At 43.8% G+C, this 12,534-nt stretch overlaps 2 protein-coding genes across 3 annotated transcripts in view; one reads left to right on the plus strand and one right to left on the minus strand.

The window, feature by feature from the left end:
• The window catches only part of UROC1 (urocanate hydratase 1), a 38,040-nt gene extending 36,443 nt beyond the window's left edge, over nucleotides 1–1,597 (minus strand). For both annotated transcript variants that reach the window (XM_068201961.1, XM_068201960.1), the window contains exon 1: nucleotides 1,308–1,597. Coding sequence is in view for 1 of the 2 variants with exons in the window: in XM_068201960.1 (XP_068058061.1) it covers nucleotides 1,308–1,433 (126 nt within the window). In the remaining variant the exon portion in view is untranslated. The remainder of the gene's footprint in view (nucleotides 1–1,307) is intronic.
• Nucleotides 1,598–4,322: 2,725 nt separating this feature from the next.
• The window catches only part of LOC137480739 (netrin-4-like), a 45,299-nt gene continuing 37,087 nt past the window's right edge, over nucleotides 4,323–12,534 (plus strand). Inside the window, exons 1-2 of the mRNA XM_068201998.1 lie at nucleotides 4,323–4,900; nucleotides 10,984–11,525. Of these exons, the coding sequence (XP_068058099.1) occupies nucleotides 4,807–4,900; nucleotides 10,984–11,525 (636 nt within the window). The 5' untranslated portion in view covers nucleotides 4,323–4,806. The remainder of the gene's footprint in view (nucleotides 4,901–10,983; nucleotides 11,526–12,534) is intronic.

Genomic DNA, 12,534 nt, shown 5'->3' on the forward strand with positions numbered 1-12,534 from the left:
ATCAGTCTACTGCTCCAAACCTTAAAGGAGGCAGGAAACTATTCCAGTTTCTATATAGGGAGTGAAGACCTTGTCATTGCCTTCCCCTCCACAGGTTAGAGAGCAAGGTTTGGCATCCTCTTGAGAGACACCATCTCCTCTCTTGATACATGGACTTCTTCCTGCTAGATCAGACTTCTGGGAAAAAGGGATTTAGGAAAGGCAAGGAATAAAATAGAGATGATTGGCAATGTTCTGACATGCAGTGAAACTCACTCCCCACTGCTTTATCTTCACAGCCACCACCACAGCCCTTCTGCACATTTAGTAACCACGTTTCCATGGGTCTGAGCTGTCCCAGGCACAGACAGGATGCCTCAGCCATGAATGCTTCTGACATTGAAGTAAATTCTCTTTGGACATCTCACAGCTGTTCCTCTTTCTACCCTTTGACTAAACTCTCCTCTGTTTGTGGAAGTGACTTTTAAAGAATTTGACTGCTAATGCCAGTGGGGAACTCCCACGAAGGCAAGGAAGCCGTGTGCAAGTAGTTATTGGGGAAGGAACTTCTGTGTTCTGACCAGAATGTCTCAGTATAAGTGATGTTACATGTGATGAAGCACAGAGTTCCAAGCTAAGGAGCCCACCTTATCCTCTCCCACACAAATTCCTAAGCATCTCCACCCATTGACCATTATTTTCTGCTGCTGAGTTTGTTAGTCTTGAACATGAAATAATGCAATGATTACTTTGGTGCGTATGAAGACTATTTAAACAAAAAGAGACAGGAAAATAATTACGCAACTAAAGGCAAATAATTAACTCCCTACAAACTCACCTAAAACTCATGCCCAGACTTCTGTATAAAATAAGTCATCTTTGGATTTTTTATGCAAATATATAGATTTGTAGCTGCTACCATGATGCTGATTCATCACCTTTGATGTTTATTGTATTGGAGGGGTTAGTTTTCACTCACATACATATGCAATGGTTTTGCAACAGCATTCTGAATTTCACCTCTGAGAAACAATGCTGGATTGACAGTACTGGAGTCTAATGCTTCTTGTTTAGCCTTTTAAAGTCATGGAAGATGTTGTGCAGAAAATCTCCCTCATACCCCAATTATTCTGGAGGAGGAAGAAAGGAAGCAAACAGAACTTCCAGTCCTTTGTCCCATTACAGAGTGAATTATAACACCAAGGAAATACATTTGACACAAAGTTAGCTTTCCATTCAGAAAAGCATTTGAGGCAATCAGGTTTGCTGTCCCAAGCTGCTTTTATCTGAAAGGAAAAGAAATGAGGCCCTGTGAAAGCCCATGTTACCTTTTTCTCCTGAGCAGTGAGATTGGGTGTTCTCACGGGTGCATGGGGTATTCCTTTTCTCCGACCTTTGTTTTCAGGCAGAGGGTTTAGAGGAAGGCCACGACAGATTTCCTTCAGGCTGCTCATAGCTGCTGAGGAAATAGGAGGAGGAAAGGCAAGGCAAACTGGAGAGGTGTGAGGAAAGGGAGGTACAAGAAAGGGTGCAGGAAAGCAAGATGCTGCACGATTCAAATGTGCCACCACACCAGGGGGGTCTCCAAGAGGACAGACTGTCCTCTGGCTTTTGCAACAGGGGCTGTCAGGCAGAGAGGACAGGTGGTACAGGTGACACACCTCCCTGCTCTGTGCCATGCCATTGGCTCTTCCCTCCTCCCCCAAAATGAATCATTCACAGTTTGATTATTCTCTGGGTGCTTTGTCAACTGCTGCCATGCTAAGGCACCAGAGAAAATTCAGTCACCTTCCAAATAACCTGATCTCCCCAGTGTTCACGTGAGAGTCGTGGTCTGGAGCAGGAATATTGACTGAGACATCATGAATCGTACATTTATGTTACTATAGTTTAGGAACTAATGAAAGTTAAGGATTTTTCACATCACTGTTCATACACACTGTTCAGTTAAGATGGGCATTCTCTGTTTGACACCCCTTGGTATGGGCAGTTCCTCAGGTCTCACCAATTCATCTTCTAGACAACAGCAGTGGTCATCAAAACAGCAAAATTTCCCCCTTAGTGTTAGCTCCTCTCAGCTGACAGGCAAGAATGGATTTTCATAGCATTGGACTGGAAATGTACTCATTAGCACTGGAAGTGGATTTCTCAAGACAGGCAATAATTGGGTGGAATAATGAAGGCTTTCAGTCCTATGTCACTTTTATACCCTACAGTCAAAAACAACTAGAAAGTCTTGTACTGCCATCCAGGCATCACAGGTAAATAAATGTACTTAACTTTGATTTTCTACTTAACAGTGCAATGTGAACTTTGCTCTCCATTCTGGCTTGCTGTTGAAATATACAGAAGCTTCTTGATCTTTATTACACCCATTGAACTACAAGTGCCACATTTTAAGCCTGGTGAAATTAACTGGGCAAAGCATTTCAGTTAGAAATGAGCCTAAAACCTGCAAATGAAAAAGTACAGCATTTCCTCACAAAGGCAGCAATCAACAAGCAGTGACAACAAAGCACAATTATTAAATGACAGCCTCTCATTAATGTCAGATCCGCTTTAGCTCTAGGACATCCTGCACATCCCCAGCTCCCAGTGAAGATGCTCAAGTTGAAAGAACTCAGAGCATCCCAGGGGAGCTGAGCACACAGCAGACTCTGACCCTCTGAAGGATAATGTCATTTACAGCAGGAGAATTTTGTTTTGTAATTACACAGTATTTTAGCTGCTATCAAACAAAAGGCAAAGACAAAAAGGAGACAGGAAAGCCTCTATATTTTAAAGTTTTCCATTGCATTTTCATATTAAAAGCATTAAAAAAGGAAGGGTAAACTCATAAAATTCTACCACAAAATCTAGCCAGATAACCCTGACTTACATAAACATTCCCACCCCAAAGGGAAATAAATCTTTCCTTATTCTTTGTTCAACCTACATTCTTCAAATCCCTTTAAGGTCTGATCCTGCACACACAAGGGCACAAGAATAACCTTGTCTGTATCTGCACTCCCATCAGACCTGCTTCTCCCATGACATCAATTGAAATTAATGGTGTTATACTGGTGAAAAACCTGAAGCAGGAGAGAACAAAAGTGTGGGGAGCTTACACCCTGAATTAGGTTGTTTTCTCAGGCTGGACAATTCCACCCCCTGATTGCTACACGCTGGAGTGTCTCCGCGTCCCTGGGTTTGTGCCAGTCACCGAGCCCGGTTCAGGGATTCTGCCAGCGCAGACACCGCAGCTCGGGCAGCCGCCTGTCCCCTCGCTGCCCGGCTCGTCCCCGCTCCCGCCGCTGGCCGCGCAGTGACAGGGAGCCAGCCGCAGCCGGGCCGCAGTGCCCGGCGCTGCCGGGGCAGTGTCATGTGCCGGCCGGGCTGGCAGAGGGTGCTGCAGGGACAGACGGACGCGGACGCGGCCCCGCCTGCACACACGGACACGCTCGGGGAAACACGCACGCACAGCCGGCCCGGCTGCGGGAGGAGAGGATGCGGCTGCAGAACAACGCCCGCAGCTGAGCCCAGCCAGGACCAGCCCAGGCGACAGGAGGTGCGGAACTGACCTTAAAAAAAGTAAATTAAGGCAGAAAAAAAAAAAAAAAAAAAAAAAAAAAAAAAAAAAAAAAAACCACCACAAAAAAACCCCGCACATATAAAGCCCAGGAAAAAGATCACATGTTTTGATAATCCCCTTTGCAGCTAGACAGGACCAGAGAGGAGGAGAACTGAGCAGAAGTGCCCGGTTAGGACGGAGAGATGTGCTAGGCAGAGGCTGAAGGGAGAAGAGACAAAAGTTGCAGATAACTAACCCGCCCTCGGAAGGGCAGGATCCCCCGCCTGAGCCCTGCTGAGGCGGGAGGGAGGAAGGATTCCCCAGCCCCTCTCCCTTGCGCCGCTCTGGTGTGGCGCTGGGCACCGCACCTCCATCCCGGCAGCACAGCAGCCCCTGCCCGCGCCGGTCCCGGCCGGAGCCGCAGCCCCGAGGCGCGGCCCGCAGCCGGTCCGGCAGCGCGCACCGGGGATTGCCCGGGCACCGGCCCCGGAGAGCTGGCGCTGCGTTTGCTTTCCACTCCCCTGGCGCTCGCTGTGTGAAGCAAATCCCTTGGAGGTGGGGGAGAAGCGGCTTCCGTGACAGCGGAGGGAGGAGGGAAATGAAATAAAATAAAGCAAACCAAAATAAAAAGAGAGAAGAGCCAAGAAAGCACTTGCTTCTCGTCATCTCTCAGGGACCAGAGCCAACTCTTCTTCTTATGACCCCACGCTGCAGGGAGCAAAGGCAGAGAAGGCACCGGGGGCACCTCCGAACAAAGCAGGGCTCCGGCTGCCCGCACCCCCTCGCCGGCCCGGGGAGCAGCAGGCTGCGGGAGGTGCGACGGGCTAGGCAGGGCTGCCAGGGCGCTCCCGGGCACAGCCGAGCCGAAGCTCCACCAAAAGCGAGGAGCAGAAATGAAAGTTTCGAAATAGCATCCGAACAAGCGCCAAGGACCGGACCGAGCAGAGCTCCCCGCCTCGCATCAGCCCCCGATGGTGCATCCGAGGGGCTGCGTCAGAGATGTGAACGTCCCCTGCCCGCTGCATGGGGAGGGGGAAAGGCACAGAAACCCCTCGCTATTTATTTATTTATTTATTGGAAGCAATGTATGGGTGACACCCAGAAGGCATCTGAGCCCTGAAAAAAACCAAACCACCTCTGGACCCGAACGAGAACAAGAAGAATGAGACAGCAGCCTTGACCCCTACACTGAGAGGAAGGTGAGCAGAAAGAAAGAAAACACAGAAAAGCCATGCAAGCACCAAACCTGTAGATTACTGCAGGTCTTTTTTGCTTCAATGAGGACAAATATTTTACTGACAGCCATGCAGCACAAAGGCATCATGCTGATTGTGTTCTTGGAATATTTTATTTCTGGACGTGGGGAAGCAGGTAAGCAAAATAAATCAATATTGCCATTCTGAAACAATTTATCCTAAATTTAGCAAGGGGAAAGGGGATAGAAATCAGGCCTGTTTGTGAAAAGTAAATTGTGTCAACATCTTTATTTTAGATTGATTTTTACAAGGAATCTGTGCTAGTCAATATATACAAATGCTTCTTATTCCCTGCAATACCCAGCTTTGTAGTTCAGTGTCCTTCCAAAGACTTATCATAGTATGTACAGGTTCATACACCCTTAAAAGAAAGGAGTGTTTCATTTTTGAAAACAAAAGGAAAGTAAGAGAGAAAGAAAGAGATAGATGGAGTGAGATACTCTGGATGTTTGTTTTGAGGATGAAACACTGCCTTCCTAGGCAGGACAAGAGTGAAATGACAAACATCCTTGGAAAGCATCAGTATAGGAATCTGAATAATTCTCTGTTAACTTAATATTGCATAATTAAAAATCAGAGACACTGTTTAGGAAATCTTAACTGAATAGTTAACATGCAGAGGACAGGATTAAATTAGCATTAGAGAAAAATGGATTAAAACAGAAAGAGAAGCTGATTAGTTGTGTGTATACCTGTGGGTGTACAAATAACATATATAGGAATGATACAGTTGTTATGGTATTTACATGGGGTTCTAAAAATACCTAGATTATGATGATGACAAATTCCCTAAAGGAAAGGAAGCAAAGCATTGGATTTTTGTCCTTTCTGTTGTGGTTTAGTACATCTTTAAGTGCAAGAAAAAATTAATTACAAGAATCGGGTCAGAAAAAAAAATTGATGAAAAAACAATTCATCATTGGTGACTTTTCCATTGTGATACTGTCTTGGAATCTCTCTTCGTGTACAGGAAAACATTTCAATGGTTTAAATTTCACCTGTGTGCTCAGAGTGTTAGGGCAGGAACAACACTCTTCATGCAGTGATTTGAAAGCAACTGAAGGGCTCAGCTATCCTGCAAGTTCCAGTGGATTCAGATCAGATGATTCCCTAGCTAGAACCCCTCTGATAACAGACAGCAGATTTCCATAACAGCAAGAGTTATTTTCTTAAAAACTGAACAGTTCATAAATTTACCATCCTGTCATATTACCCAGTAAGACATTTGGGGAAAGGCTGTCTGTCACAGTGTGACAGGGAACGAGGGCAGGGAGTACCTGTGCCATAATTCTCTTAGTGCCTTATTCTGGGCATTCCCTAGTTCCCCAGGCTCGGATGTAGCCTGCCTGTAGGATACATATGGTGACATGCAGCACTGAAAGGTTGCAGAGATCTCTTGTGAAGTTGCTGACACTCTTGCAGAAGGCAGCCTGTTAGAAACTGGCCTAAATCTGCTCTGAATCCAATTCACTAGGAGAAAATTAACCCTCAAGGAAACACAGATCCCAGCTGGCTGCTTAGAAAGTGAATTTGCAGGAAGCGAGTGTGTTCTGTTTGAAGAGAAACTTACTCAAAATAATAGTGTAGGACATAGTGAATAGCAACAAAATAATTGGATATTGAAGGTGATGCTGCTAAGGATTCAATGTCCCTTTAAATAAATATTTGGTGTTTGAATAAAAGGTTGTACAAATTATCAGCCTGTGAAAGCAGAAGGTTTGCCTGTTAATTTTTTATTAGTTAGAGCTGAGACAAGTACAGAGAAGTATGGTTTTGGCATACTTCATTAGCCTATGGGGAGTACAAGGCACGTAATATTTGTGGGAAGTCTAGTATTTGCCCTCTGCCACCTCTGTGCAGAGAAGACAGTCTGGGTTGTCAAGATTGACTCCTTAGACCTTTAAACATAACGGGGAAAAAAACACCCAAACAAAAAACCAAGCAAACACCTTACTTATTAGGCTGGAGCAGTCAGCTTGGGTTTATACCATAAGACGTGACACTTGGACAATCCTTCCCCTTGTGTGATGTAGGTGGAGGGCATTATTCCCCTCAAATCAGCTCTGCAGTGATCTGAAACTCCTGCATAAGGGACACTTAGTGGAGCTGACAGCAGCTTGGACTCTTGCTTCAGCCCCAGACCTCCCCATGTGAGCAGTGCCCTGGGGAGCAGCACCTGGGCCAGCTCTCATCCCAGTGGAAGCCCTGGAAAAGAAGGTGTGATGTGGCCAAAAATGGCCATTTCTGCTATCAAGCTTAAAATCAGCTGCAGGACCTGGTTATTAGCAGGGCTTGGTTTCATCTGCCAGTGAAGCTGCAGGTGCTGGAGCCCACTGCTGCTCCAGGAAGGATGGGGACAGGCAGGCTGCAACTGGACACGATGGAAGAGGGCTCCAGCCTGGGATCTTGTTCTTCTCTCCATGCCTCAAGTCATGGAGGCAGCTTGGTTTCACAGCACATTCTGAATTTCACCTCTGAGGTATTTTGACAGCAGGCTCATTAGCTCCAGTTATCAGAACTATTTTAGTGCGGAAACACACCAGGCTTCTCATAAGGGGATGAAGACCTGCCAAACTTACTGCATGTTGGCCCCAGACAAACCAAAGAGCTGTACAGCTGCTGAAACCAGTGTTAAAGGGCAAAATTCTAGGTCTGACTAAGGAAAACTTGAGCAACTTCAGTCCCCAGGGTGGTTAGGTTTTAATAACATTTATAAGGGCTAGATTATTAAGAAAAAAGTTGAACACATATATAACAAGTGAAATCTAGGTTGGACATACATGTTGAAATTGCTCCATTAAACACACAGCAGAAGATGCCCAAAGGTTTTGCTCTTTCTGAGATATGTGAAATTTACTGTCCTGACTCACTGCAAGAGATTTGAACACACAAAATCATAAATCTGCATATGAAAAAGAAATAAAAATTCCAATTCAAATCACTCAGAAGATATTAGGCATCTTTCGAGTCATATCAGCAGGCTTTGGATGAGTTGCCATATGACCTTTCTTCTGTTGAGTATCCAATGGAGGGTGAAAAAAAATGAAGAAAAAAATAATTGAACATGTTTTTAGTTAATGTCTACAAGGTTTTATTGCATTACAAGGTTGTGAAGTAAGAGGTCTCTGTTTGAAATGGTGTCCCAGGAATATCAATAGTATGACCTCTCCTGAACTGCATGATTCCCTAATCATCAGATAACACCATTGTTATAACACGTGCTGGGCATGTGCCATTGACCTGCCGCTTTGTGGCACAGCTCTGAGGGACCAGAAAACAAACAAATAAATTAATCATACCATTTATGGAGCCCAGCCACCCTCCACGGAGTAAAAGCTAATCAACCTTATAATAACATGCAGTGCCCATGCGTAATCAAACTGTTTAATTCTCTATGAATTATTCAGTGAGTCCTCCTGGCAGTTGGGGCAAGTTGTGTGTTTGCCTGGCTGCTGTTTCTCTCCTGCAGCACTCTCCCCTTGCTGTCCAGACTCAACATTTCATGTTATTTCCACAGAACCAGTGAGCGATGGATGGGCTGCACTATCCTTGTGGCCAAACAATGTTCTGCCAATTGATTTCTTTAGATACAAAGCTTTTAATCGACTGCAGATTTTGTTTTCCAATCTCTCTCCTTCTCTCAAACTCTCTTCTGCTAATTTGCACTTTGTTCTTCTCCCATTTTCCTAATGACACAGCAGTTCAGACAGGAACTGTTTATTGATGTGGCTGCATTAGCAGGCAGAGCAGATAAACCTTCTTGTGACTGCCTTTCAGGAGAAAATATACCTTTCTTTCTCTTCAGGGCTCAGAAAAAAGCTAAAAATTCAATGCAAAGCTAATAGCCCATTTATGGGAAATACAAAAAGCAGCCATTCCCTCCAGAAGATGTTTCCTTTTCTGCTTTCTCACATTCTTGTCTGCAAAGCTCCCCCTTATGCAACTTCCTTAATTTAGAACTCCAGCATCCCATTTCTTCTGTGAAAGCTCTAGTGGCATAATCCATCAGTAGAGATGGACTTTCTTTTAATTACCTAGTACATTTATACATAATCATCCATAACCCAATAACATTTGTAACATGGATCCATTCTTAATCAAAACTAAGTAACCTGACTCTTAGTCAGAACTAATGCTTGTTCAAAGCTCAGTTGTGAGACCCGTCCCACTAAAATTCTCTGGAGGCAAAGATGACACCTTTGTGCAGCACTGGGCAAAATCAGTTAATACTGAATCTACTTTAAACACAGAAATTGCCTTCCTTATTTCCAGCAGTTTTTGCCAACCAGTTTGGACAGGAACAGAAATGCCACCTGCAAAGACATTCTTGAGGTGTGCTGTTGTAGCTCATTATATCTCTGCTTACTTCTGGTAGTGCTGGGAATCACCTGCTCAGTTGAAGGTGGGGAGCACAAAACGGAACCAACAGAGCCAAAAATCCCCATCTTCATTCCTTGCCAGATGGGTCTGCAGCTCCTCATGTCCGTGCTGGCACAGGGAGCGGTGGTGGGACTGGGGAGGGGCACTTCCATTCCTTTGATCTGAGGACTGTTAGGTGCTCTTGTAATTCAGGCACTGCTGCCCTCTGAGCTCTGCCAGGCTCCTGGGACTGACATCACTGTGATACTAAAAAGTCATTGCCAGCCAACACACTTCAAATTTCCTTGAAGGTGGCTTCCACCTGTTTGTAAGAGAAGACAAGAGCATTTGTGGATGATCTTGTTCCTTGCTCTCTGAAGTTTTAGACTACCTTACACTGTATGTAAGCTAAAATGGCACAAACCATTGGTCAAAGGGATTCAGTGCACATGCAATAACTATTTTGCATCCTAACCATGCAATGCAAAATGCATGAGGTGTTTTCCAAAACAGTGTTCATGTCTGACCTTTCTTTCCTGGCCTGTGCAGAGATGTCACTGAGGAACTAAGGACAGAATCAACTCAGAAGCAAAACTGTGCAAGCTGAATGCATTTTTTCACTTTAAACTTTCCTTTTGGAAAGAGGAATGTCCATCTCACTCAACAACATTTACAATCTGAGTACTTTCATAAGGCTGACTTGGAGACCCCTTTCTTTGACCTAACTTGATATTTAAAATAATTTTACCTAAGGAAAAGCTGAATATAAATGGAGTAGGGATTTTACAATTTGACCTAGAATGTTGAACTTATAGCTGACCTTTGAACTACTCCTAGATTACCTAGGGTTTACAGCTATACTATGTTTCATTGGAAGGGTCATTTCCTGCAGGACCTAAATCCAATCATCTGACTTGTGACCTCTTGGATTAGATTTATGACCTTGCAAGGTCAGTCCTTAATTCCTTCTAGAGTGTTAAGTTGCAAAGAGAACATTGTGTGTCATTAGAAATGCAGTTTTGTTCAGTGCAGTAATAAGGTTTTGGAATGACCTTTAATTCCAGTTCACAAGACACTACTGATTTTCAAACAACATTAAGACTTTGTAGTTATTCCTACCTTTTCTTAATTTAGAAATAAGTAAATATATACATTGAAGATACCAGAATTTATCTGTATTTGCAAACTTGGCAAATAGAATGTAATCACCTACTTCCACATCAAGGTATTTAAAGAGAAGAGACACTTGATTTCCAGCTTTGCTACAAATTCATAACTCCACCTGATCTTATTAGAAGCAGTAGAAACTCAACACTCAGCTATAGAAATACAGGCTTTCTTTATGTGTTCTTTATGTGTTTATGTGTGTAATTAGTGTCTGTAACCTGCTAGGCAGGAATCATCTCTTTTCTTAATGTATCGACAGTGTCCAGTCCAGTTTGAATTTGCTCTCTGGTTACCATGAAAATAAAGGCATTGAATAAATTCATTCCTTCAATATGGAGTTTTACTAGAGTGAAAGTAAAAACCACAAGATTTCTCAGGTTAACCATAAAATTCAATAGACTGGCACAATTGCATTTTCAACAGAAATCAGAGTTAAGCACCATAAGCACGAGTTTTTCTAAAGATCAGTTTCTAAGTTAGGCACCAAACACAAGGACTAGATTTATTGAGACACTATCCCAAAACTTTGTGCGAAAAGATGAAGCAGCTCTCCTTCAAAGGTGTCCTCTTAAATGCCAGTCCCCATATGAGGACTCCAAACATTTGCATTGTCACCTGGGTTACACTGTGAGAACTACCTGAAAAATTCTACTTGTGCTTCTTTTCCTTCAGATCCCACGAGCCCACGAGCCTTCCGCTGCAACGGCCGTGCCTGCAACCCTCCCGTGGGAAACCTCGCCACAGGAAGGACACCAGCGACCACCACCACGTGTGGCCAGAACAGCACAGAGCTCTACTGCTTCTACCCAGACCAGAACCTCCTCCACCGCGTCTCCCCTGGCTGCGGGCAGCCCCGCTGCACCAAATGCAACATCAACCAGCCCGAGAACTCCCACCTCCCTGCTGACATGACGGATGATTTCTTTGCAAACCCCATCTCCTGGTGGCAGTCTGCCCAAGGGGTACACAGAGAAGAAATCCGACTGGACTTTGAAACAGAATTCTACCTGACCCACGTCATCGCTGTGTTCAAGTCACCTCGCCCAGCTGCGATGGTGTTGGAAAGGTCCCAGGATTATGGGCAGACTTGGAGGCCCTACAAGTATTTCTCTGTCAACTGTACAGCTACTTTTGGGCTCCAGGATGATCTCATTGAGGAAGGCTCCATGTGCACTTCCAGGTATTCAGATGCAGTGCCCTGCACCAGAGGAGAGGTAAGCAATAATTGAGGTTTGGACTAAGTTTAATGACAAACAACTCAAGACTGCCAGAAAACAAGAGAGTATATCTCAAAGAGATACTCTGCATATAAATTCAGAAAGGTATCCCATCCCTAAACGCTTTGTGTTAAGCAAATAAAGGGGAAGAGGAGAAATTATATATACATCAATGATAGAAATGCTTTGGCAAATTTCTTTTATGAGAGCTCACAGGAACATTGCCTAATTTGACACTGCAGATACCCAAAACTGAACTAGAATTCTAGCAAAGTTAACATAGGGAAACACAGATCTGTAGATCTGATCTATCCAAATCATTTTCACTTTAGGATGCCATGAACTGCATGACCCTTCTTTTTCTTCTCCATATAAAACGTCTTAGATGATTGGCTGACTTTTAAATACACCATTCCTCCAATTTCAATGTTTTTTTGTTTTCACTTTTCTTGCTGATGGCAACTATGGCTGATTGTATCAAGCCATAGGCTTCAGAAATGAAACTGCTTGGAAGCTGAGGTGGGAGTGAGCCGCAAGGATTCACTATTCAATGGTGGGAAAAACCCTCCCTTGGTATGAATATTCTTATTTGTTTTTAAGCATATACAAAAGAGTGTTTTCTGAAGAAATGTACAATTGTTCTGATAAGTTCCTCTGACAAGAACATTAACTACTGATTAGACTCTTTTCATAATCTTGAAACTATTCAGATGGGAAAGACCATAAACATCACTGGTATCATTTTACAGAGAAGACAGTCACAAAGCAAGATTATAAGATATTCCTATAATTACAACAGAGGCTTGAATCTTTTCATGTCCTTTCACTTCCTTCTCTCTTCCTCAGAGAAGTCACAATCCTTTTGGTTTCAATGTCTGGAAGTGGTCAGCAGATTCACCAGTAACACTTATCTGCAAATTAAATTTAGGTGTGAGGTGAATGGTCCAGATAGGCTTCAGAAAACCCAGTGTTTCAGCAGTGCACTTCAAAATGCACATGAGAAGAA

The sequence above is a fragment of the Anomalospiza imberbis genome, chromosome 11 (genome assembly GCF_031753505.1).
Source record: "Anomalospiza imberbis isolate Cuckoo-Finch-1a 21T00152 chromosome 11, ASM3175350v1, whole genome shotgun sequence".
NCBI classification, from domain to species: Eukaryota; Metazoa; Chordata; class Aves; order Passeriformes; family Viduidae; genus Anomalospiza; species Anomalospiza imberbis.